At 40.5% G+C, this 26,716-nt stretch overlaps 1 protein-coding gene and 1 long non-coding RNA gene across 53 annotated transcripts in view; one reads left to right on the forward strand and one right to left on the reverse strand.

Annotated features, from left to right (window-relative positions):
* LOC310686406 overlaps nt 1-26,716 on the forward strand; it is a 109,652-nt gene that overhangs the window by 65,292 nt on the left and 17,644 nt on the right. For 2 of the 3 annotated variants that reach the window (XR_014515859.1, XR_014515861.1), the window contains 2 exons: nt 25-160; nt 8,501-8,585. This is a non-coding gene — a long non-coding RNA (uncharacterized lncRNA). Of the gene's footprint in view, nt 1-24; nt 161-1,325; nt 1,387-8,500; nt 8,586-26,716 lie in introns of all 3 variants that reach the window. The other variant, XR_014515860.1, reaches the window with a different exon arrangement.
* SORBS2 (sorbin and SH3 domain containing 2) overlaps nt 1-26,716 on the reverse strand; it is a 184,527-nt gene that overhangs the window by 24,628 nt on the left and 133,183 nt on the right. For 20 of the 50 annotated variants that reach the window (XM_083459667.1, XM_083459620.1, XM_083459623.1 and 17 more), the window contains 10 exons: nt 17,214-17,297; nt 16,106-16,162; nt 11,327-11,376; nt 10,079-10,266; nt 7,357-8,925; nt 5,379-5,467; nt 2,949-2,995; nt 1,691-1,805; nt 1,458-1,586; nt 439-642 (listed from right to left, as the gene is read on the reverse strand). In XM_083459667.1, coding sequence (XP_083315793.1) covers nt 439-642; nt 1,458-1,586; nt 1,691-1,805; nt 2,949-2,995; nt 5,379-5,467; nt 7,357-8,925; nt 10,079-10,266; nt 11,327-11,376; nt 16,106-16,162; nt 17,214-17,297 — 2,532 coding nt within the window. The remainder of the gene's footprint in view (nt 1-438; nt 643-1,457; nt 1,587-1,690; nt 1,806-2,948; nt 2,996-5,378; nt 5,468-7,356; nt 8,926-10,078; nt 10,267-11,326; nt 11,377-16,105; nt 16,163-17,213; nt 17,298-26,716) is intronic. The other 30 variants (XM_083459649.1, XM_083459652.1, XM_083459639.1 and 27 more) reach the window with 5 other exon arrangements.

A 26,716-nucleotide genomic window follows, 5' to 3' on the forward strand; every position in this document is an offset into this window, starting at 1 on the left:
AACCAAACTTCTTCCCCATCACAGGTTTATACACGTGAAAAGAGGAACCTTCAATTTGACCAATCCACATTGCATTTACGGGAGCAAGAAACTGGACAAAGTGGAAGCAGCTTACAATAAACAGTAGCAAATGAAGTGGATTTCCATTGGCTTTAATACGGTTAATGCTAACAAACTCTGAGAATCATTTTTTAAAAAACAAAAAGGAAACTTTTTTAAAACATAAAGGTAACACAATGGGGAGAACTTTTTTTGATATAAATACTGCAAACAAAAAACTATGCATTTGTGTTTTCATAGAGGAAAGTATTGTAAGTATAGTAGTGCTGTGTGCTTGATCGTTTCAATAAATATGTACCAATTCCATTGGTTAATTTGGCTCGAGTCTGTGCATAGGAGTATTCTAGACATGTTTGAAAAGATCAAAGTTCTCCTTACCTTAGTTGAACTTAAATGATGTATTCTGTCGCTGGAATAACTCTGGGGTATTGGAGGAACAGGAGAAACATCTGCTCCTTTGGTGGCATTCTTTTTTATGATTTCCACATAGGACACGGGAAAGATTCCTTGTCGGTTGGTTCCTGGTAGTTTGCCTTCATACCAGTTTTGATCAACCCGTCTAAGGAGAATTACTCTGTCTCCCTGGAAGGCAAAACTTGGAAGCTGAGATGTGATAATCTTCTACAAAGCAATCACATGTTCATTACCACCCAATCTTTCAGATCGTGACAAAGAGCGAGAGTTGCAAGCCTGAAAACTCCAACCCCAAAGCTCACCTCAACCAGGTGGGTTTTGGTACTTTCAGAATTGCCCACAACCACAAAATGAGAATAATGTGGAATTGAGGAATTGTTCCTCCTGATTTTTATTCCAGAAAGATAATTGTAAAAAAGATTCCTCCCCCTCCCCCCGGTTGCTCTCTACAGCAACTTTTCTTACTAGTGGAGACAGTTTCTAGTTATTTATTTCATTCAATTCATATGATTGTATTTTTAATTTTCCACTGTTGGCTGTAACACACTGGAAAAGTGAGACACATGTAAAAACATAAGAAGAGTCCTGCTGGATAAGACCAAGGGCCTATTTAGTCCAGGGTCCTGTTCTCATATTGGGCAACCAGGCGCCTATGAAAGGTCTCCAAGCAGGAAGGACCTGAGCGCATCAGCACTTGTTTCAAACAATATATTGTCTAACTTATAGGACCCTTTTAAAGAGATTAGCAAGACAGCGTATGTGAATTATTTCGAACACTTCAAATATGTGTGAAACACTAGGTACTATTAAAAGTTGGCTAGTCTCTTGTTTTTCACCTGTTTTCTCATTAGATGAGCCACAAATCTCACCAGCCACAGTGTGAAACAGCAGCGTTCCGTTCCATCACTTCAGGTAATTTTAGTTCTGAATAACAATACTGTTTAAATGCTTACTTGACAAAGAAGCTGTTAGTCATTGCTTACCTTTCTCAGTGACAGTTCCACATTTGTATCTGCATTGAAATTGTATTTTGCAACAGCTTCTCCAATCTCTGCAATGTGTGCTGGGGGTGGTGGCCTTGCTGGCTGTGCTTTTTCGGGGGGAAGAAGTTTCTGGAAAGAGAATGGTGGTTGCTTTAAATCAGTCTATTCAGTTTGCGCAAGTACTCTGTAAAGCTAACACAGAAGGGGGAAAAAAGATGGCAATACACACAAACCTCAACGTAAGAAATTGGAAAAATCCCAACTCTTCCATAGTGTTCACCCTCATACCAGTTTTGATCCACTTTCCTGAGGATATAGACCGTATCGCCTTTCTTAAAGGATAACTCCCTGTAACAGATATTTATAAACAGTAATGTTAAGCTAGCTGTTTGGATTTTCTGTACTTCAAATGAGCTTTATATTGAGATCTGATTTGAATGTTTATTATTATTATTATTATTATTATTATTATTATTATTATTATTACTCCTCCTCCTAAATGTCTGTGGAAGGAGAGTCATGAGCACATAAATTCTAATTGATGTTATTGGCCTAGTGCAAACATAAAAACAGTTATGATGCTTTTTTCTGTGAGAACTTGCTTTAAGTTAAATACCCTTCTATTTCTGTCATTCTTTAGTTCTGGTTCCCTCCTCACTTTTTGTATTTCTCTTGCTGAACAGGAATGTAAAAGAACAATATTGGTTACAATGTACATGCAAGCAGGAAAAAACACCATATAGTGATACCTCGGTCTATAAACTTAATTCATTCTGGAAGTCCATTCTTAAACCAAAGTGTTCTTAAACTGAGGCATGCTTTCCCTCCCACCGCCAGTGCCCTTCCACTGTTTGTCTTCCAGGGCAAAGTTCGCTAACTGCAACACCTACTTCTGGTTTTGCGGAGTTCATTGTGTGAATAGTTCGTTAACAGGACTGTTTGTAGAACGAGGTACCACTGTATTTCCATGTCCACATTAGCAGCATCTATTCATGTGCTCCCATTGTGCAAAGGGAGCTAAAATGAACTTTTAGTATCACACATAAATATACATAGTTCACTTTAAAACTGTTTCCTGTATTGGGATGGGGGAGTCTTCAGTTGCTATCCAACTAAGGGTAAATCCATTGAAATTAATGACTTTAAGTTACTAACAATATATATCGCCCTTCAGCTTTAAAAACCAGTAACATTTTATGTTTCCTAAAATTTATTATGCCTTTGATATAGCTGAATACTTCATGAGAATGATTCTATGCATTATTTTGCAGTTAAACACTGCAGAGACTCATTCAAGTTAAATGACTGAACATTTGCATATTGTAGAATGCTTAAATATTCCACAATTAGCCCACAATAGTTTAACTACATCTCATATACAGACTCATCTAGATCAATTAAAAGTGCTACATATAGCTCTTGTTTCCTCTGCAAACAGCTCCAACATACATAATAATTTTTAAAGGAAAAACAGCAGTCACTAATACTTACTTAGGGGTTTGAGCCTTAAAATCATATATTGCTCTAGCTGGCAGTCTCTGAAATGGAGCGAAAGAAATGAGTCTACATGAATATAAATATTTAAATGTTATGTTGAAAACTTTGCAAAGAAGGGAACCATTTAAAAATCTTTTTTATGTAAGCCCTTAAGTAAAAGGCCTAACATTTAAAAATAATAGTGTCTCCAATGTCTCTTATTAGCATTTATGCTATAAATGATTTGTCTATTATTCAGTTAACTTGTTTAAGAGACTTTTATATTGCTTTTTAACTGCATGGCATACTTTCCAACATCTGGGGGATGCAAATCAGGATGAACATTTTTTTTAACAGGATGATTAAAGAGTGTTAAGGAATCAGGAGTCACAGATAGGCCAGAGTCCGATGATTGTTGCCTATATATACGCCAGATTAGAAGATCCCCCCAACTGTCAATCTCTGGACCATGTGTCAATCCTTTTCAGTCTTTCTCGCCCCACCAATCCTTTCTCCATTGTCTGCCTCTCCTTTCACACCTGCCTGCCCTTGCCCACCTCCCTTCCAAAGCTCCCAATTTGAGCCGCCCTGCTCAAATTGGGATGTTTGGCAGGCATGGTATGGCACCTATTTAGTTTTTTGGTACCTGTGAGTATCAAATGTGCAATGGGAACCTGAGGGTGAGCCTTACTCCATAAATGCTAGTGTGCCACGCCAGCCACTGTTGAGAGTGACAAATAATCATCAATCTCACATAAATGCATTTGTCATTGGAGCCCCCTCAATGGAGACACAACTCTGTCCCCCGACATGTTAAATGCATTCATGCATTTAACATTACAGGCAGTTAGGCCTTCAGAGACAACATCAAGACTTCTGGGGACCAGAATATCACTTTCTTCTCCCTTTCCTTTTTCCATCCTAGTTCCATTGTGTTGGCAAATAAGTTACCATATACACTCGAGTATAAGCCAACTTTTCCAGCACATTTTTTATGCTGAAAAAGCCCCCCTCGGCTTATACTCGAGTGAGGATCCTTTTGGGCTGCTCCTTCCTCCTCCTCTGCCTTTGTCACTGTCGGCGGTGGTGGAACGAGCAGCCGAAAAGCAGCCCTTTTGGGCTGCTTGTTCTTCCTCCGCTGCTGCCACCACCAGCCTCTGCCTCTTGGCAGAACGCTAGGTAGGCAGGGAGACGGGAGGGGCTGGGGGGGAGAGAGAAGCCCCCTCTGCTGCGAGCGCATGCACGTGCGCACACACTCACTCCAGCCCACCAGGAGGTTTGTGGTGTGGTGAACCACCTTATACTCGAGTCAATAAGTTTTCCCAGTTTTTTGTGGTAAAATTAGGTGCCTCGGCTTATATTCGGTTGGCTTATATTTGAGTATATACGGTACTTGTTTTGTAGCACCTGGGCAAGAAAAAGTACCATTGATAAACAGTGGACTTTTATACAGTGGTACCCCGCAAGACGAATGCCTCGCAAGACGGAAAACCCGCAAGACGAAAGGGTTTTCTGTTTTGGAGGCGCTTCGCAAGACGAATTTCCCTATGGGCTTGCTTCGCAAGACGAAAGCCCATAGGGAAATCTCCGGGGACCTCTTTTAAATGCTGGTGGTGGGGAGCAAAGCCTTTCCCCCCCTCCGGCCTTCAGAAGAGGTCCAGGAAGGCCGGCGGGGGCCGAAAGGCTTTGCTCCCCACCGCCAGCATTTTAAAAGCAGTCCGGGATAGCAGGGAAGAGCTTCCCGCTATCGCGGACGGCTTTTGAAGGCAGGCGGGGGGGGGGGAGCAAAGACTTTCGCCCCCCGCCGGCCTTCAGAAGAGGTCCAGGACCTCTTCTGAAGGCCGGCGGGGGGCGAAAGTCTTTGCTCCCCCCTGCCTGCCTTCCCGGACGGCTTTTGAAGGCAGGCGGGGGGGGGCAAAGACTTTCGCCCCCCGCCCGCCTTCAGAAGAGGTCCAGGACCTCTTCTGAAGGCGGGCGGGGGGCGAAAGTCTTTGCTCCCCCCTGCCTGCCTTCCCAGGGGCTTTTACATCGCCCCGGACAGCGGAGAAGTCCTCCGCTGTCCCGGGCGATTTTAAAATGCCGCCCGCCAGCATTTTAAGATCGCCCCGGACAGCGGAGAAGTCCTCCGCTGTCCCGGGGTTTTTTAAAATGCTGGGGGTGGGAAGAGAAGCCCTTGTCCCCCCCCCCAGCCTTCAGATGAGGTCGGGGGACAGACTGTCCCCGGACCTGGTCTGAAGGCGGTTTCCATAGGAACGCATTAATTGATTTTCAATGCATTCCTATGGGAAACCGTGCATCGCAAGACGAAAAACTCGCAAGAAGAAAAAACTTGCGGAACGAATTAATTTCATCTTGCGAGGCACCACTGTAAATGTCAGTGACAACTACAGAGAATGCCTTTTTTGGCTTCAAACTCTTTTAAATTGCTCATTTTCTTTTAAATACCTCTCTCTCTGGAGTTCCTCTTCTTTCCTTTGGAGCACATCGACCCACATCCGTGAAAGCAGAATAGTTCCCAGGAGACTCCTGGTCTACTGAAAATAAGATGTCACTTTGTGAAATTCAGTTTAATTAAAAATAAAGCCGTTGGGCTCTTTTTGAAGGGGCACTACATCTAAATTATATGCAAAATGCAAGTTGGGGCTAAAAAAATAAAAACCAACAAATGAAAAGGACAAACAGAAGCTAAAACCTGATCTGTGGGAAATTTCTTCCACTAATACTTTATGCTTTAAAACTGAACTTGAGCAATTAAAGAGCAAAAGCAGGACCAGAGCACCCTAATTCTAACTTGTACAACAGTGATTTGAGCAACTAAAGGAACAGAAGTATGAGATATTAAGGATGCGAAGGGTAAGAAAAGCATAGCAATGAATCACAAGATTTAAAATATGGAACCACATGCAAGGGAATGTATCGGATACATGCCACAATCACAGAAAGGTGAACTACATGACATTTTTCAGATTATCAATAAGTATGCATTCCTCTTTTATATAAGTCCAGAACTAGACAACTAGGATCGCAACTGCAACATCTATCTCTGAGCCACTTTCTCACTGAAAATCACTCCCACAGCTCCTGTTCCCCCAGGAAGGTGCCATTTCCCAAAAGAGCATATTTGGGGGCAATTTACAGTGGTAGAACAGATGATAAAGAGTAAAAGATAGGGTAAAAGGTAAAGGACCCCTGGATGGTTAAGTCCAGTCAAAGGCAACTATGGGGTGCGGAACTCATCTTGCTATCAGGCCAAGGGAGCCGGTGTTTGTCCACAGGCAGCTTTCCGGGTCATTTGGCCAGCATGACTAAACCGCTTCTGGCACAACGGAAACACCGGGACGGAAACGCCATTTACCTTCTTGCGATCTGGAGGGGCAGTGGAGCTCTGTTGAGGCTGCTCAGCCTCCTCACCTAACAGCTTACAGTTGTTTCAGCAACCTGTAGTTTAAACTAACCAGAGCACACACTGAGCGTGGATCCAACAGAAAACTAGTTAGTTAAAAATGGATGTTTCCAAATTCTTCCTTGGAGAAGGGGAGGGGAGTGCACAAGCCTGAGGCTTGCTGCTGCTTGTGCACATAGTTCTAAATTATAGATTAGTGTTATGTGTTAAACAGGCCACTGTATAGTTGAATGTCTCAGAATAGTATTCTGTGCAATTAATATATACCAACATCTTTTTGTTGTTGTTAAAATGGGAAGTTAAGCTAAGTTATGCAAGATGGAACTGTTAGAAATGGCTATCAATACTCCTCGTCTTTGTCTTCTGGCCTTTGTGCCTCTCAAATCTGAATGGAGGCATTTTAAAATAGTTAAAGAGATCTAGTTTTGCCACCCTCAAAAATGAATAGTTGTACAATGGACAGTTCTCTTAAAGGGTCTAACATTCTATTTACCTAAAAAGGGATGGTTAAATGAGCAACGTAAAAATACGTTTCAGCTATAACTGTGCATACTCTTTGTGAGCCTAGTTAGAACCAATTTAAAAAGTAGCTTTTCTTGCATTGTTTAATGCTATTATTGCACAACATAGCTTCTCTAATAGCTTCCCATGGTCTACTGCTTATGCATTTTATTGGGATATTTTTGCCCTGATCATAAGCATCTTCCTACCTTTAAAAACTCTGGGTGAGGAAATTACATCACTTCCTTGGGAGCAGATTTTCAAGGGTGTGACCTTCATTTCCATTATGAACCACAACTTTACTATTTTAGAAGCCTATGAAGATCTGATAATTGCATCTCTATGCACAGATAGCTTTAATTTTACACTCATCAATGAGCCTTTCACTCCTATGACTTTTTGCACCACAAACAATTTGTTTCTAAAAACACAATATAAATGCAATGACAATGGGCTGGAAGTGAAAGGATAGGGGGTGGATGACTCAATCACAAGCATAAAGAAAAGGAGATAATCAACCTTGGAAACATAGTGCACTATCATTTTCTTGGCTGCTGCTGTTGGTTGTTTCCATGTCTTGGTAAGAGGCACTAAGTGGTAATCTTCCACATTCGTTCTGGTACAAAGGGCAATGAATAGCACCATCTTGAGGCAGTGGATGAAAAGGCTGGAGCATGGGACTCTTCCTAAGAGCTTTAAGGGAGGAATTCCTCTCGGGAATGTCTGGAAGCAGCTCAGAAATAAGTCTGTGCAAGATGCTGTTGTCAGGCAAGCTTCCCCTTCTTCTTTCTGCTTTGATTTGGTCACAGATATCTTTAAGCGCAGAGTCCAGAGCGTCAAAGACAACTGATTTGCATTTAGTCTTTTCAGCCTGCTTTTTTGGGGCTGCCGTTTTTTTCCTCCGGAAAGGCACTGGGCTGACTAGGAATGCTATCTTAGAGAGGCCAGAGTCAGAGTCTTGTCTTCTAGGGTCTTCTGGGGTACTTTCTTGTTTAGCCCTTTCATGCTTCCGCATGGTGGTGAAGCGGGTGTACGATGCTGGGCACCTCCCTTTGCAGGAGCTGATGAGATGCTTGTGATGGTGGTGGTGGTGGCCCGATCCATAAAAGCTTTCCGACGACGTAAAGGAAAAGTGGTCAAAATCACTTTCACTACAAAAGGAAGAGCCTTCTATCTGTATAAAGTCACTGAGGTCAGAGACCACCCCATCTTGGTCACTGTCTGAAAAGTCCAGATTAGATCTTTGCGGTTCCTCACTAGTCACTTCAATGTGAATTGGCACCAGAGTTTTAGATTTGTAATTCCGTTGTACCTGAGTAGCATGTCTGCCTTGGTTTTCCTCCTCCAGCAAGGACTCGATGGAAAACCGTCTCTTTGTACAGAAGCCATTTTTAGGGGGTTCGAGGAGGGTTACTGCTGACAGTGCTTCTTCAGCTAAGTTTGGCATTGATTTTGACTTCTGAATCAGCTTTTCAAATTCAGATATTCTATTGGGCACCATGTCTCTGGGCACTTCCTCAGCAGAGGAGTCTTTCCAGCCCTGCAGCAGGTCTTTATGCTGTTCCTTTTCATACTGCAATACCCTGGACTTTACAGAACAGATTACCTCAGAATTCAGCAAGTCTTTCCGATTGATACGGTGCATCCTCTTATACATTTTCAGGAAGCCAGGAGCGTCGTGTGCTGATCTATGACGTGCCCGTGAGTGACTGGAGCCACGGCTTTCAGAAGCGTATGGGGAAGCCCAGGTAAGTGTGGAGCCACCTTTCGAATCTTCCTCACATAACAGAGACACCATGCTTTCCGATTTATTCTGTGGGTCAGGAAAGCTACAACGATCATCTGCTAGCAGGTCATCACAACTGCGAGATTTCCGCTTGGGAGAGGAAGTCTCTTCCGTGCTGCTCCAGATTTCTGCATTCTGACGGGACATTTGCCAGCCATTCTTGTAGCTGATTGCCCTTCTTGAGTCACTTGGCACAGCCAAGCGCTGTCCATAGGTTCTACAGTAATCTAATTCATTTGAGCTGCTGTAGTTGGGCACTGAGTAACTGGAAAGGGGTGAACACACTTTGCTAATATCCCCACCTTTATAATCCACAGAGCAGCATGGTGAAAAAGAGACATTGCCAGAAATTAAGAGATTCAAAAGTAGATAGGAAATAAGACAATCAGCACATGCCAGAAAGAACAGAGAGAAGGCAGTTAGTCTTCCTAACCTAGCATTAAGCACTAATGTAAGATACACATTACCAAAGCATAGGGGATGAAAAACAGATCTAAGCATTTATTAGACCCTGGGCTGCAATCCTTTACACACTTACTGGGTGTAAGCCTCACTGAAATCAATGGTACTTACTTTTGATTGAGTAGACAGGTATAGGATTGCACTGTTAAAATCTAAAGGTTCAGCAAATAGAATCTCATGCTTCTACTAGCAGTTAAATATTTTTATAGGTTGCAGTGGGAGGACCGAGCACCTGTTTCCAGCAAGTCTACCAGGACTGTCTCATTTCTGACCATATGAAAATCCATGGGTTTATACGCAGTGATCATGTCACCTCTTCAGGGCAATCAAAGCAGACAAGTCAAAACACACATCCTGTTCAGAAACTGATAGCAAGGCATAGCAAGAAGTGTAGAGACAGACTTCTAACCTAGACACTTCTAAACTATCTTTCCCTTTCCTCAAGAGGCTGCACCTTTGGTAAGATTTATGATGGATTCAGTTTAACTGTGAACAAATGAGAGTTGGTTATTATAATGCTCTAGTAGCCACAGCCATAGCCTACTAGGAGGTCTCGTATGTAGGGGGGGGGATGTGTGCCCCCCATTTATTTTTGAGATCCATATCCTCATTCAAACTCTTGTGTATGACAGAAGGTATAACATTCTTTATATCTTCAAAAATAGAACATTCTTTTCTGTCCAGACAACAGAAGAAATGCAGTTAAATGGCATGTCATACATTACAGTCACAAATGCTGACTGCATTTAAAAAAAACAAAAAACAGAATAATCTTCATATAGAGAACTTTTTAAAATACCCAAACCCCAGAGGATGAATATGAATATAAGCACAGAATTTTGACTTCTTGCTTGTAGACATTTGAGAGATCAGTGAATGCTTACCATCTAATAGCATTCGGCATCCATCAACAGCTCAACAATATTTTGCAGTTTATAAGGAATGTTTGTATAATTACATCATAGCCTGTTTACAACTGTGCTAATTTCTTACCTTTTGCTTTTGATGGAGACGATGGAGAAGAGGTTGTAACAGGCTTCCTAAGTGTAGAATATGTGTTCTGCGTATTTGTATGGCCCAGACTAGTCCGATTTGCATTTTGATCACTGTGTGCCTTCTGATGAGGTACCGCTGGCTCAGACTTCCTTCTTTTCCTGTAGTCACTTGCAGTACTTGTTGAACTAAGGAAATAAGCAGTATGAGTGTCATTGCACAGGATGCATTAAAAAAACTTCAGTGATGTTCTCATCACCCAGTGCTGACTTAATTACGTAGTAATAATAAAAAACAAACAACAAGATGATTAGGCCAAATAGTGTGACAACAATCTCATTTTGAACCCGATTTATTTGTTTACATGTCTCAAGCTCTTTTAAGTTGGCAAGAATCAGAGCTGGGGTCTGTTGGTTGACAACTTTGTGGCCTTGACTCTTTTCTTTTTGACAGCACACAAAACATACAACACAAGTTCCAGTTCCCTACAGCATCTGTGGGATGCTCTTTTGCAGTTTAGCAACTGAATGGACAATGTGAAACATAATACCAAACTATGATTTTGTGGAAGAACAGAATGCTTCCTGAAGCACTGCCTGACACTAACAACAACAAGTCCAGTTATAGTGACAGTGTAACCTGCCTGTTTTTCCACTTCCAATTAGGGGGTACCTTAATAAATTCAAAGCATTTTCCAAAACCATGGTTTCCCGGCAAGAAGGAAGGCTTCTACTGCTGCCATATAATTTACAGACAGTTGACATAAGCCTAATGGAGAGCTGGTGATTACATTATTCTTAATCTGAATGCACGATAAACACGGCTGGCAGCAACATACATCCTTTCACTTCATGGGTTTGGCACTTGAAAAACAACACAAAATGAGAATGCAAACAATTTAACCACACTAACAAATCTTGCGATGGAGATGCTGAAAACAGAGAGGAGGGAAATTTGATGGTGTGTGGAGCATCAGGACAAATTATGCTTCATATTCAAAGAGAAAGGGACAAGAACAGATTATTAGATTTGTACTGAGGTAAGGAGTAAGGAAACATGCATATCAGTCTAGGCATAGCAAAAATAGGGGGGGTGGAGCCTGTGCTTTACCCAAAAAGGCTATATGGAAATGTCTTCCTGTAGGAGGAAGACCAAGTCCAGTTACTTTCAAATGCAAGCTGCTCTATAGATGAGCAGAAGTCTCTGTACAGCCCCTCCCCCCCATTCATTGATCAAAGTTATTCTTACCTAGAAGGTCTGCCCAAGCCTCTGTCTGTTGGACTGTAATATAAGGAAGTCTGGAGGCACAAACAAGCAAGACAGTTAGCCTTTCATATGGGATTTCACTGGTATAATTCATAAGAAATCACTATGCAATGACTATAGGAACATCATAATTTATCACACCAAGAGAAGCTTGAAAAATTAGAAGAGAGGCAGCTTTCAAAGTTAATTTTATGTCCCTCATTTAATACCTGAAAGGTCAAGCAGCAAACTGTTCCTTTTTAAGCTTGTTCCCAAAATGATAGGTGCAATGATTTACATTGGCTAAAAGGTGGAAGCTATAAAATCTCAGATAAATACATTAATCAATAAGTAAATGAGAGACTTGAGATATCCTATAATTACTTACCAAAGTATTAATGTCAAAGAAAGCTTGAAATTCTCTGTATACATAGCTTACACATCTATAACTTGCACGGCCACTTGGTGACCTTCTTAACTTCATGTTAAGAGCAGAGTTGGTCCCACCAACCTAAAGACTTTTTCCGTTGCTTAAGAAGTGACAGCCGAATGACCTTTGGGAATGCAAATACTTAAAACTTGTCAATATATGCTCAGTCCTTAGTGACACACTATTTTTAATCTAGTCACTTAACTGGTGTGAAAGCTTGCGCTGGAATTAGACACACATCGTACTACAGTTTGTGGGAGCTAGAAAAAGAATCATGTTATCCCAGGGACATCTTTTCATGGGCACAAAACTATGCATTCACATATTAAGCATATTTTACATTCAGGCTATGTAATTTCAGAGATGACCCAAGGAACTGAAAATAGAATTTTCACACTGTGTGCTACTGTTCTTTGTGGAAAAGCAGGAGGTCAGGCTGAAATCACACATAAAATGTATTATGGGAAGCAATCGCTGTTGCATTGCATCTGGGTGAACCCATTTACTTTTGGCGAGTGACAGCAGAGCTTGTATTCGTATTTACATTTTAATTTTCTTATACATCACTTCAGTAATTTCTTTTTTCGCTGTGCCGAGAGAGACAGCAAAAGAGATTTTGCATCCCCACCCACCCAGAGTGGACTCCAGAATTTATTGAGCCTGGGCACCAGACTATTCCTGTGTTCCGTCCTCTTCCTCCTTGCTGTGCACCACCCTAACAGTGGGGACTGGGAGCCCAGCAGGAGACAAGGCCGGTGGACTGCTGAATCTGCTCTGCCTCTTATAGTGTTAGTAGCTATTCTGGGGGATCCAGTCAGCAGTGAGTTCCCTGCCAATCTGCAGGCTCTTGCCAAATGCCTAAACATGCTGACTACTGACATCAGGGCCTTTTACCACAACTGACATTCATTACAAATGCATTGTATAGTAGAACACAGAAACAAAGGAAGTTGCTATGTGCTAGCTGCCACCTAACCCAGTTTTGTCCATTCTGACAGACAATGGACGGGGTATCAGGCAGCGGCCTTTCCCATCACCTGCTACCTGGAGAAGCTAGGAATTAAACCTGGCACCTTCTGAATGTGGAGCATGAGCTCCACTACTGAGCTACAGTCCCTTCTCAGTAACAAGACCCAAAAGTAATTTGGGAACAGGATCTGTTGGAGATATTTAAGTACATAAGAAGAGCCTGCTGGATCATGCCAGTGGCCCATCTAGTCCAGTATCCATTTTTCACAGAGGTCTGTGGGAAGCCCACAAGCAAGACCTAAGTGCACCTCCTCTCCTGCAGATCTCAGAAACTGGTGTTCAGAGACGTACTGCCTCCCGCTGTGGAGGTAGACCATAGTCACTATGACTAGTAGCCATCAATAGCCTTTTCCTCCATGAATTTCCCTGTTTAGGGAAGTTTTTAACGTTTGAAGTTTTATTCTGTTTTTAGTGTTCTGTTGGTAGCCGCCCAGAGTGGCTGGGGAAACCCAGCCAGATGGGTGGGGTATAAATAATAAAATTATTATTATCATAACCCTTTTTTAAAGCCATCAAGGTTTGTGGCCATCACTGCCTCCTGTGGGAGCTAAAATACCAAAGGAGCATACACATTTCCAACATCTCCAAATTGATTTTTCCCTTGGAAACCAAGTTATGCAGAAGTCGTTATCAACAAGTATTCAAGATCTTAATCATATTTTAAAGGCAGAGAAGTAGTATTTTTGAACATAATAGAAATGCAGTTGAAACCTAGAAAATGATTTAATTTAATATGCACTTTAAAAGTGTAACATTTTAAGAAAGTTCACACCCCCCAATTTGATCATGAAATAGATGCTGATGAGACAAGACACTATGTGTATTATTATTATTTATTATTACCGTATTTACTCGAATCTAATGCTCACCTGTTTTTGCCAAATTATGTTGCAAAAATTGAGGTGTGCATTAGATTCGATGGCACATTAGACTCTAGTAAATACGGTATTTAGATTTCTTACCCACCCTCCCCCATAAGGTTCCAGGGCAAGTTAAAAAAAATATAAAAACATAATATTAAAATCAGTTAAACAAATGTCTATCAAAAAAGAATAGGGTAAGTCCTAAAACATCTCTCAGGTATCAAAGACCAAGGTAAAGAAATGTGTCTTCAGCATAGGATGAAATGAGAATTATTCCGGTGGAGTTTGCAGGGAAAAAAGCTTAAGAACTGGAGATGTGAAAAACTTACTTGAGTTTAGTCACCAATTTCATTGCTTCATGCAAATGGATGGACAAACAATGAAGGGGATAGCTTACTTAACAATATAGAATAGTGGTTTGTTTCGCCCTAACAAACCAGGATTCATAAACGAAGAACAAACCTTGATTTAAGGTTGACTTGTTAAGGAGAAATAAACCATCCTTCTGGGTTTAAATGAATATTAAGTGAAACCTTTCCTGTTTTGTTTAACTGCTTGTGCACCAGCATGCAGCCAGGGCTGACCAACTCCATTTTACTGCTGAGAGTGAAGGCTAAGATTCTATCTCCAGAAGCTCATTTGACAGGCAGCTGAATCTTATGTCAACACTTGCCGTAGGACAGTATGGTCTACCTCACCTGGAGGAAACAGCAAGCTGTATGGTATGCACTGCTCTGTTCTTTAGGACCTTGTGGCTATTCCCTATGCCTCACTTTGCCTAAAGGTAGGGCCAGCCTGCATCCATCTTATGCACAAAGCATTTCCTTAAGCCAAAATTCATGCCTTGTTATAATGTGTAACATTGCCTACATACAACTGCCCAAATAATTGCAAATGTTGCTTATTCTGCATTTCATGAACAATGAAGAGATATGAAAACCACACATCTCCAAGAAATTTGGCTAATCATAGTAGAGTTGGAAGGGACCTCGAGGGTCATCTAGTCCAACTCTCTGCAATGCAGGATTCTACGTTTTCCTCAAGATTGCCTCAGTCATACAGAAACCTCCATATTTGTCTTGTATTTTGATATGGGCAAAATATGGTGGCTACTCTATTTAGAATGGCTCCAGGAAATGACTCAGCATTTTAAATGTTTCTTCAAATTGTCCCATTCCACCCCCTCGATGCTGTCCCTATCTTTTCTTGCTGTCTCATGGAAATGTTAAACCACTGCCTTGTTTTAAACTGACAACAAAAGAGAGAGAAAACGTCAGAACTGTTTAACTTTGCATTTTCTAAAATAAATAGGCCTCGTTTTCCTTTAAGCAAGGTGGAAATACATTTCCTGCTGAATTTAATGTCTCAAGGGAAAACTGTTTTCAAAATCTTTGTGACATTGAGCAAACTAATTTGCTCATTATAAATTGCCTGTTCGGGGGCAGGTACTAACTGATTTGCAGCTGTCATTTGCAGCTGCAAAATGCATCACCAAATCATCACCAAATTTTATTTTTAAAAGTGAAAAGGAGATATACAATAGCGCAAGTTAACGGTACCTGGGGAACATCATCGAGGTATTTGAATATTACCAAAACAGTCCTGTTTGTTTCATTTTGAAGGCTCGTTTTTTGGTCCTGCTAAACTGTAAAATATTCATACTGCTACACTCTGTTACATTCTGATACATGAAGGATACCAAGGCTCTCAAATCTGAGGATGTGCATATTGTCTACTCTAGATGACAAGAACTGCCTTCTACTTTCTATGCTGCTGGATTAGAGAGAGGGGCCACTGCCAAGTTGCCTAGTCTCTGCTATTCCTTGTCTTGCTTCCTCCAATCCATTCATCTCACATGTGCCTCTGGTCTGCTGAGAGATGCCAGCTACCAACTTCTCCCTCTCTTGCTGCTGCCTAGCTGTGCTCCTAGGCAACATGACTTGCTGGGAGCAGCCACCAGCAACAACATTCCACCAAAACTCCAACCCCTGTGTCCTGATTTGTGTCCACTGTGTAAATCCCAGAAATTCCAGGGTAAATAAGCAGAGCACTGGACCTGGACATCCTACTTAAGGCAATTTCACACTGAAGAACAACACCTAGTTTCTTCTTTCCCTTGAGAGAAAGAGGAGAAGGCACAGTGGCGGCGGCAAGACACAGAACAGGTCAGAAGAAGAGCAGTGAGCATGTGCAGCAGTCAGAATGGACCTTTGTGGAGAAGCAAGTATGTCTTGTACGTACAAGTCAGGACAGGAGAGTGCAGTGTGCTGCCCCATTGCCCGTATGAGGGACCCTCCACTGATGCTAGAAAGAAACCGAGTTATAATTGTACTTAATTAGAAGGCCTGTTTATAGGGTGTTGTGTCTATGAGCACTACATAGAAACCAAGCGAAAGAGAACTCATGATGTATGCAGTTCCCGAGTTTTAATCATTGATAGAAGAAACATGCTTAATTTACCTCATTGGAAAGACCTGGAGGATTGTCTTGAACATAATCCAAAAGCTTTTTAGGAGGCTGCATCATTTTAGCAGAATTGCGAGATGAAATGGAGGAGAATCAATGGCAGCAAGGAATGGAACATGTGGAGAAGGTGAACATAGTTAGAAACTGAGTGTGGACAGATTACAAGAGTGGCACAAACATAACAAAAATGTGGGGAATAGTGAATGTGGAAAATGTGCAACAGAAAGTATACAACCATCTTATTAAACCCTTGCCTAGTTCAAAATCAGCTGCCTTAATTCTTACAAGACAAACAAATGTCAAGAAAACCATTCAAATATATCACCAGCTCCTATTTAGATCTCTGCTGATTTTTAGGGTGAGGGAAAAGTGTTCTGGGGTGCAAATAACCAAAGTTCTGCTTCTCTCCCTTCCACCTTCATTCATTTTGTTGGACTTGAATGAACAGCTAGGGATGCTTGGGTAATTTTCTCTTTGAATTCTGATACAAACTACACTAATCATCACCTACCAGACTAAGGTAAAGACTCAGACATACTCATTCTCTGTATTTGGCATTTCTGTTAATATTGTGGTGCAGTGTGGAAGATGGTGGTCTCTTTCTCTACTTATTTCATTATCACTGATTTTGTGTTTCTGCAACTATAACAGAAGATCTCTTAGGGTCTAAATTAGAGTAATGATCAATTTAATTATTAAATCTAAACAAGCATAGTAAAACTTTAATAAAAAGTATAACATACTATGTTTTTCTTGTCATTTAAAATTGCTTTTAGATATTAGTCTCAGGAATCATTACTCCAAATTAGTGATCATCTGTGTTTTCAATAGTAAAGGGCTCAGGAAAAACTATTAAAGAAGTTCAGTTTGGTGAGCCATTCTTATGAAACATTCTCTGAGCTTTAGTGGATTTTCTTCAAACATTCCAAATGTATATACCACAACCACAATATCTAACACACGAGACCTTTGACGGTGTGCATCTATTATTCCTTTTTTAAGTCACTGAAGCATGTCTGGAATCTAGGCAATTTGATCTGGAAAAGTGTAAACTGCATCTCATTTCCTAAAGTTTATCTATTGATATTCTAGCCTCACTTACCGGGCGTCCAAACTCCAGCTCAGAAAAGAATTTATACCAGGGTTCATTTTCTAAATCTATGTCATCTGGGTTTATGCGACCCATCTGGAAGAATTGTGAAGGAGAAAGGGAAGGAAAAGGCACACACTGATCAAAGTGTTGGAAATGACATGGCACACTGATGACACACAGACATTAACACAAATAATAGGAAAGAAAGAGTGAAACAAAAACAAAAGGATGGAGGGGACTTCATGGTGAAGTGAGATTTGATTTGAGAGTTGTCACACTGTGGTGGTTTGAACTCCTCCTTTTCAGCTTCTCCTCCAAAGGATTGTTGTGTACACACAATACAGAAAATATGATGGGTTTTTAAGAAGATTACATCAGATTACTTTGTGCCACTGTTTCTTTTTTTAAAAAAGCACTATTATACAACAAATAGAAGCATGTTTGGTTGCATTCGGGGATGCAGTATATATGCTTTCTTTTTCAGCATCTATGTAACTCTCAATGATAGGTAAATGCACATGATTTGGGGCAGAATTTGGATGACCCAAGGAAAACAAGTTAATTTTGCATTTTGAAGTCAAGCACTCTGAAGTAGTATGCAGGATGATGACAGCACAACCTCCTCCTTCAGCCATTATAAAATAAACTACTCATATAGTACTGACACGTGCGTCTCTGTGTGTGAAATGTTTCGCATCACTACCTGACACTTGAAGAAAAAGGTTATTTGGGGAGATGGGAGCCATAGACAGCATCTAGGGTGAGTTCAAGGTACTTGGCCAGACAGGCAGCTAGTGCTGTCAATTTTAGACAGCATGTATGACTTTTCAAGGATGGGAGAATAAATGTAGCCACCCATTCCCATGTCCCCTTTCAATAAATAATCAGGTGTCTGAATAATCATGATGAAGTAGTTACAGATAGGTAGCCGTGTTGGTCTGCCATAGTCAAAATAAAAAAATTCCTTCCAGTAGCACCTTAAAGACCAACTAAGTTAGTTCTTGGTACGAGCTTTCGTGTGCATGCACACTTCTTCAGATACACTGAAACAGAAGTTGCCAGACCCTTCTATATAGTCATGAATGAAGTAGTTAGAGAGTGTTGAATTTGGAGTGAGATGACCTAGTTCAACCCCCCTTTCACCCATAAAGCTCACTGGGTGACCTTTGACCACTTCCTCTCAACTAATTTCCTATGTTGTTTCGAGAATAAAAAAAATAAAGGAAGGGTGGGCCACATCCTTGGAGGAAGGACGGTATATGAATGAGATAATAAAATATATGTTATTAATTTTTATTTTCCTGGCAATTTGATATTCATTCAGCACACTGATTTACCCCCAGTGGTGATGGTTTGTGAAGAAGGCAGCCACAGCTGATTGGGTGCTTCCATGAGGGTCTGTCTTTAGTGTGCACTCTTTAAAGTGATGAACAACTTTTTAGAGCATCATCAATACATAGTCAAATAAAGCAGCCTTTTCCCCACAGTCATCATGGGACACATCCTTTTGATTCACCTATTGTGCTGTAGAGGGCAGCAAGAAACAAGAATTTCTGCTCAGAGCCTTTTGCAATTGTACAGCCCCAGCTTCACCTTTCAGGACAAGTCTTTAGCAAAATTATTCCCATCAGAAGCAGCAGGAGTCTCAAATAACATCTAACATCCTATATTCCAAGTGGGGGAATTAGGTGAACACAAGACGAACAAGTGATTTTCCTTTTGACACCACTGCTGAGCATCTTCCTTTTTGCCATGGCACAATTCTTTTTATCTGCTACTTTGGTAGCTGCTGTTTTTTGTTAGTTATAATTTCTTTATGAGTTACATTTTTAAATTAGTCACCACGAGACAGTATGGAATCAAAGATGAGATAAAATATTTAAAGTAAATTTCGTACACACAGATTCAGAAATTGCCACTCCTGACATACCTTTAGGTTTTTTTCAGATCCACAGAACAAATGCCCTGAACTTACATACTGCTCAGAGTGCCAGCTTGTAAGCTCAGATGCTATTAGTTTCCACCAGCTGAACATCACAATTTGTGTTAGCTGTGCAACAGTAAATGCATTAGTGTTAGAGTAAGCATCCCCAGGATTCCCCTCTTTCATTCACCATGCCATACCATCCTCTTCAGTAGTCAAATGCTAACATTTCTGGCTTTGTAGCACTTTTCTGTGTTTATTTTTCTGTGTTTACTCATAAAGATGATGGATAACTACCATGCACAAAGCTTATTACTTTCTGTCTCCAATTTTTGTTCCATGATTAATTGAAAAGCTTGGTTCAAGTACAATATTCTTTGTCAGATAAAATGTGGTTTATCAGTCTGAGAAAGAGCAGTGTCCTTCCTTCCTTCCTTCCTTCCTTCCTTCCTTCCTTCCTTCCTTCCTTCCTTTCTCTCTCTCTCTCTCTCCTGAATGACTTGATGCAAGGTTTCCAGAACTCCTTACATAAAAATCAGAACTGTGGTTAAGGCTACCGAAAATTGCTAACCACAGATTGCACTAGTTCACAAACAAGAGGACTGCAGCCCTTGTTTAAAGCACTGTTTACTGGTTTATATGTATATAGGAAACTGGATATAACAGGAAACTCTGGAAGTCTTGCACTAAGGTAGGAAGGAAGCACTGTGGCATATGGTCCAACAAACCATAATTTATCAGATTGAGATCATTCCATCTGAACTGAGTCAAATGTTTTTTTTGGGGGGGGGAGGGCATGGATATAGGAAGGCATCTAGCTCAAAGGTTTCTGAATATGGAGACTCCATTTGGTTATTATGACTAAAATGATCTGCTAGAGAAATTTATGGAGAATGTCCTATATCTAGACTTACATGTAGATAAGCTTTTGACACAATCTAACATTGTGTACAACTGCAGCTGGTTGACTGGTTGGAACCCAAAGGGACTGGAGAAGAGATGATTGAGATGTGATATGATAGCCATCTTCAAATATATCTGAAGGGCCATCATATGGATGATGGAGCAAGCTTGTTTCTGCTGCTCCAGAGCATAGACTCTGGACCAATGAATTCAAATTAGAAGAATGGATATTCTGACTAAACATTAGGAATAACTTTTTGACAGTAAGAGCTGTTTGACAGGGGAATGGACTACTTCAAAAGGACTACTCCAATGGACTCTCCATTGGAGGTTTTTAAATAGAAGCTGGATGGTCATCTGTCAGGGATTCCTTAGCTGCTGTTGATGCACTGCAGGGGGTTGGACTAGATGCCATTGGGATCCCTTCCAACTCTATAATTCCGATTCTGTGAAATAGGCGTGCTCAACTGGTTTGTTAACTTGCCAACTGGCACAACATCTATTCAGAATCCTGGTAACCCACCAAAGCCTGATAACAGGCTAGTGAGCGAATGTTAGGTTTCTGATTTTTGTAATAAGGTAAGCCCATACACCAGGGGTCAGCAAACATTTTCAGCTGTGGGCTGGTCCACCATTCCTCAGACCATGTTGTGTGCCAGACTATATTTTGAAGAGAGAGAAAAAGAACAAATTCCTATGCCCCACAAATCACCCAGAGATGCATTTTAAATAAAAGTACACATTCTACTCATGTAAAAACATGCTAATTCCTGGACTGTCCATAGGCTGGATTTGGAAGGTGATTGGGCTGCATCTGGCCCACAGGTCTTAGGTTGCCTACCCCTGCTATACACTATACATGTTTAAAAAGCTGTCCCCCCCAAAAAAGTAATACAGCAACTCCATACAGCTATGTGTGTAAGCAGGACAGTCAAAAATTGTGTTACTTGATCTGCACTGTCAAAATGTAAGATGTTGTGTGTGCATAAATAAAGAGGCAACTGAGGTCTCAATCAAAAATAGAGCCCTGGATACATATCTCCACTTTTTGTCCTGGTACTAATTTACACATGCCTCCTCTCTTTATATGCTTTTGGGGGAGGACTACAAACTGTCAGTTGAAGGTATGGGGTTTTCTTCTTAAAAAATGCAGAATTTGCACAACTGTACTCATGCATGCAACATGCATACAAACAGATGTTGGGAAAAATCATAATTTGTTTTAAAGGGAAAAGTGCTCCAAATATATTTCAGGGATGGACATGTATGATCTAACATTAATTATTGAAAAACATTTAGAGTTGTTTTTGATGCAGCACTCATGTTGCTGAGCTGTTTCAGTGATGTCTCATTTTAGATTTTATTTTTTCTTGAAGAATTTCATAAAACTGCACTAGTTGTAAGCCTTACTGAGAGTTATTTTGACAGAGAACATGGAATATAAGCACCTTGAGAGCCAAAAGCAGACTCAGAAATAACTGAAAGGGCTCAACAAAACAAGGGCTGCCCCCCAAAACAGCTCTATTTCCCCTCCAAGTAATTGATACTTTTCAATCAATGATGTGACAAACCCAACATAGAAAAATGTCTGTCAATTATGAATTGCACACCCAACCCTGTGTAATATGGGCCTCTTGGGTGGGCAGTTCCTTGTAATAATTTGATAGCCTTCCTTTGATGAAATGACAGATATCCATGAGGCCATGAATGCTGCTTTCTGACATACTGAATAAAGCAAAGCTGTAATGCTAATTGAGGAATAGCACTTTGCCAGGGTATCAATATGACATCTTTAAAAATGTATTTGCTCCTCTTTTTTACCCTGGACTTGGGACCAAACTAGCTTGGGCACTGAGAGAGGTCCTCAGTTGGATCTCCCACATATTATTTAAAGCATTGGGGAGGGGATCTGAGCCAGGAGTACCATCAATATGGTTATGTGGTAAATAGCAGCTTCAGCTTGTTCTGTTGAGCAGTGCGCCTATCTATGTTTGCAGACTGCTTGCCTGGAATCTCTAGTCAACTGAGGCCAAGCCACATGTGATAAGGCCTTATATAGGCCTCCCTGTATTTTTGCCTCCAAATCTCACAAGATACAGGGGATCCCAAGTAAAGAGATTATATGCCTCTCTACTCTCAAAGTGGCTCTACTCTCCCATGACTTCCCTTCCCATCTTGCTGTGGTGTTCCAGTTTCCCAGGCATCATGCACTGCTGTTGACAGTAGCCAGGAAGTAGAGAGGAAGGCAGGTGGTGTTGCCTCTACTTCCTGTGCCACAACCCCAGCACAGATGGCTGCAGGATTTGTTTGTTTGTTTTGGAGGGGAGGGGCTTTCTATAATAGTCAAACTCTGAGTTGTCTTAAGAGCCTCTAACTCAAGATGAAGGATAAGCATCATCACACCTATGAAGCCTGGTAAAAACATTCTTGTTTAGGCAAGCTTACCCAGAGGCTTTAAATATGTTGGTGTGAGTTTTAAACATGTTTTGGTATTTTAACTTTTTATATGTTTTAAAGTATTGTATTTTTTATTGATTTTATCTTTTTGTAAACTGCTTTGAGGTCATTGTTGTTTTTACAAACAGGCAGGCAGTGTATAAATTTTGCTTAATAAATACATATAGATTTTGACACATGGCCTACTCAAATGTAGAACTTTCAACTTCTGTTTTGAGACGTTTGAAATAGCACACCTGTTTGATACAAAGCGCCTTTTAGGATCAAATACATATTTTTTGGTATTATTTCTAAGTACATATTTCTAAAGCTACTGCTAAAAATAATATACATTCTGAAGAGTAAAAACATATGAGCACAAGGAATACTGTGTACCTCCTGGCTTTGACTGCTAACTTCTTTACATTTTTCTCCATAAACAGAGGAAAGAAGCAGAGCTCTTGGAAAGCGGAGGAATTGGGGTTTAGCTTGCTAGAGGAATGATAAGACAGGAGCTCTCAAAAGCTGTTCAGAAGATAATTTATTACCCAACACATTTTTAATATAACTATTCTTCCTCAGGGTCAACCCTGATTTCAAACTATTCCACACCATGCCTTTCCTTGCTTTTTGAGATACTTCAAAATGCAGGTTTGGTCCCTTTCTGAAAGAGAGGAATAAATGCATTGAAGTCTCCTCCCCTTTTGATCCTGTGTTTGGTGCCTTTCTTTCCCGCTTTTGTTATCTTTTCGGAGGAACTCAGCAATTGAAAAAACAATGAAAAAACAAGTCTGTGAAGCATTTAAGTATCCAGGGCTGCTAATGTTACATTGGCATCATGGGCAGTTATGTGGTTTCCAAATAGCTAGCATTCAACAGGCCCTTGAAGCAAAACCTCTATAACCTATGCCTACAGGGGCCATGTGTTTTGCAAAAAGCACTGATATTTGATTGTGGCAAAATGGTGAAACTGGTGAAAATCGGCCCTTATGAGAATGAATGTGGCCTCCCTCTGGCTTGTGCTCCCCTCCTCTTCCCTCCCCCACTTAACCACTATTTAGCATGTTGTCTGAATCCTAAACATGCTTAAATTTGACTATGGTTAGTGAAAACAAGCCATCTTCACAAATGATTGCTTGAAGTTGGCTTGTTGTTACTAACCATGGCTAAGAACAACTGCATTTTTTCCTCTGGTCAACATTATTAGTACTTATTATTATTACCACCAAAGAGCAGGGTACGCTCCCATTTTCTTTTCTAGCAAGGTTCGGGCAACTTTAACAGCTGTGTGACCAAAAGAATTTCAACACACAAAACTTCTGCTATGCTAGAAGTTGCACCTGTTAAATGTCTTCCTGTCCTAAGCAGTTAAAAGCACAGGAGGCTTTCTAGAGAAAGAGGTGCCAACCATACATCAAGGAAGCAAATCTGGAGCCTTTAATACTATGATTCTAAGATCCAGTTGTGAAAGCAATGTGGGTGAATTCATGATGTGAACACAAGTGATATCCCTAAAGTGCAAAACCACATTCTTTTGCTTTCTGGGCCAGAAAATAGCCCCCCCTGTGTGTGTGTGTGTGTGTGTGTGTGTGTACACACACACACACACACACACACACACACACACACATATTTATGCCCATTCTCTCCATATTAGATTTCAATTCACATTACAGCCCCAGGTAATGGGAATTTATTTCCCACTTCATGAGCATGCTATAAAAAGGCAAAGTCCCAATTATAGTGCACTCTGTAGATTGCATTTCTTTTGTCCACAAATTTTGCAGCTCTGACACAAAAAGGCATTGCCTATTACTTTATGCAAATGAACTGTTTTACAATCAACATCAGTTGTACAGTGAAGACTTCAAAATTAATGTTACATTAACAACTTGGCTCTGTGCTAATTGATTTAGCGTCTGTTCAAAAAGAAGCGATTGTCAGAACACCACAGCTACCGTTTAAGATCCAGACCCCCAAAGTTCTTTGAAACATTTAGCATTTTGCAGCTCCCTTTGAACATTTAGCAACAAACTTACTCAATTTGTCACAACGTGAAATGGAGTCCTTGGCAATCAGTGCCAGCTACAAGCGCAAGCAGGGTTTGGGGAGATGGTTATATTTAGATCACATCAATGATGAATCTCACATAACTAAAGCTTTATTCCAAGGGGGAAATCTGGTAAAAAATAAAGTGAATTAATTTAGGATTTGCTAGGCATTACAGTGGAACCTTGGTTCCCAATCTTAATCTGTTCTGGGAGTCTGTTTGATTCCCGAAACAGTTCGGGGACCAAGGCAGGGATTCTGATTGGCCGCAGCAGCTTCCTGCAGTCAATTAGAAGCTGTGGAAGCCGCGCCGGGCATTTGGCTTCCAAAGGACGTTCAAAAACTGAACAATTACTTCTGGTTTTTGTTCGTCCCAGAGCCAGAAAGTTCAGCTCCCAAGGCGTTCAGGAGCCGAGGTTCCACTGTACTAAATAAGGGTGCATTTGTGAAACATTTCAATATGCAGAGTTATTTGTATTGGGTGGGTTTTTTGCTCCATGATATTTCTATTGCAGAAGTTGAATACCAGACAAGGATTGTTATTTGAGAGTGTTTTAATTATAAATGTTTCTGAAGTGGTGCAGAGGAGAGGAATCCAAACCCCTAATCTGCTGTCCTAGAGAGGATTTGGATAGGGCAGAAGGCTCCCTCCACTCAGCTCTGCCATTTCCAGCAGAAACTCCCCAAATGGGCTGTTTGGGGTGCAGTGATTAATGCAGAAATGGAATTTATGAATGCGCACATGTAATACTGACACAGACTGGAAATTGACTGATTTCTCCATGTTACTGTAGAGAGCAGAAGTATGGTAATTTTCAGCAGTGATCTTGTATTTCTCATAACATATAACTTCACCCCAACTTCCTTCAGATTGTACAGTGTGCCTGTCCATGGGAGGCAAAGCACAGACATTTTCTTAAATCAATATAGGGTCAGGTTTTTATGCTTGGCCTTCAGAAGTTTCAATAGATGTGATATTACAGTTAATTCATCACTTTTTTTTAAAAAAAAAAGAATGGTACACTCTTATTGTGAATGTTGGCTGGTCGGAATTGGCCAATGTTAACTTTAATTCTTCCCAAATATCAAGTTACATTTATCCCACATGTATATAAAAATTCATCATGCATGATATGCTGATACAAGTTATTGCATTTGTGACAAATAATCTATATTCCCACTGAAACCTTCATTATTAATCATACTTGAGAAATAAAAACTGGAAACTACCCCCTAACTGGTTTAACCGATAAGACAGGGAAATATTAAGACACACCCATTCAGTGCAGTTTATATGCTAAATAACTGCTATGATAAAATTCGGCTTCAAAAGCAATGGCCACAAAGTAACATGTCATAAGTAAAACTCAGCATTTGGGTACCTACATCAATCAGTATTTTAATTCCTGAACAGTGGAAATATAAAATAATTTACAACTTCTAAAATGATATATTAGAATGCTAAAGATCAACCCTAAAAATGCTGAGTATTTAAAGACAATTGCTGCATCCAAGTTAGGCAACATAAATTGTACTGGTCTGGTTAAAGCCAGCTGAGCTAGACCACCACCTGGGTAATGAAGAAAGATATTGCCTTTGTGTCCACTAAAGGTATAAAAGATGTTACTTTTGCAAGGACAGTATTGTGTTTTAGTACGTTTGAGCAAAGCACACTTCCCCCAAGGCTACACATATGCAATAAAAATCAATGAGCAGAATACGTATGCCATAGAGTTACTGGGAACATTAGTGGTGATTTTGCAAGTATCAGCCTTATTAAACATGCTTTTAAATAATTTTATATGAACCCTAGCTTAAAAAATGTAACAGAGACATTTAGCCACAAGTTAGTGTGCATTGAGCCATCATTTGTGAAGACCTCATTAAGCATAAATAATGAAAACACATTTGTGGATTTATTTTTTCTGGAGTGCCTAGGAACAAGGATCCCCCCCCCCCATGTGTAACAACTTTCATGTTATACATGTGCTGGTAAAATTGCTACAAAGGTGACAAACTCCCCACATTCATTCTGCAACTAGGGGCTTATAAGACTGCTTACCTATGTGACAAGTTAAACAAGAAGATTTTTCAGATTGAGTCCAACATTTTAAAAAATCCAAAGTAGTCAAATGTGGGAAGCAAACCCAAATTGTGACATTTCAGCCACAAAATGTGAACTCTTCAACCACCACAACAA

The sequence above is a fragment of the Podarcis liolepis genome (genome assembly GCF_965112155.1).
Source record: "Podarcis liolepis genome assembly, chromosome: 9".
Taxonomy (NCBI): Eukaryota; Metazoa; Chordata; class Lepidosauria; order Squamata; family Lacertidae; genus Podarcis; species Podarcis liolepis.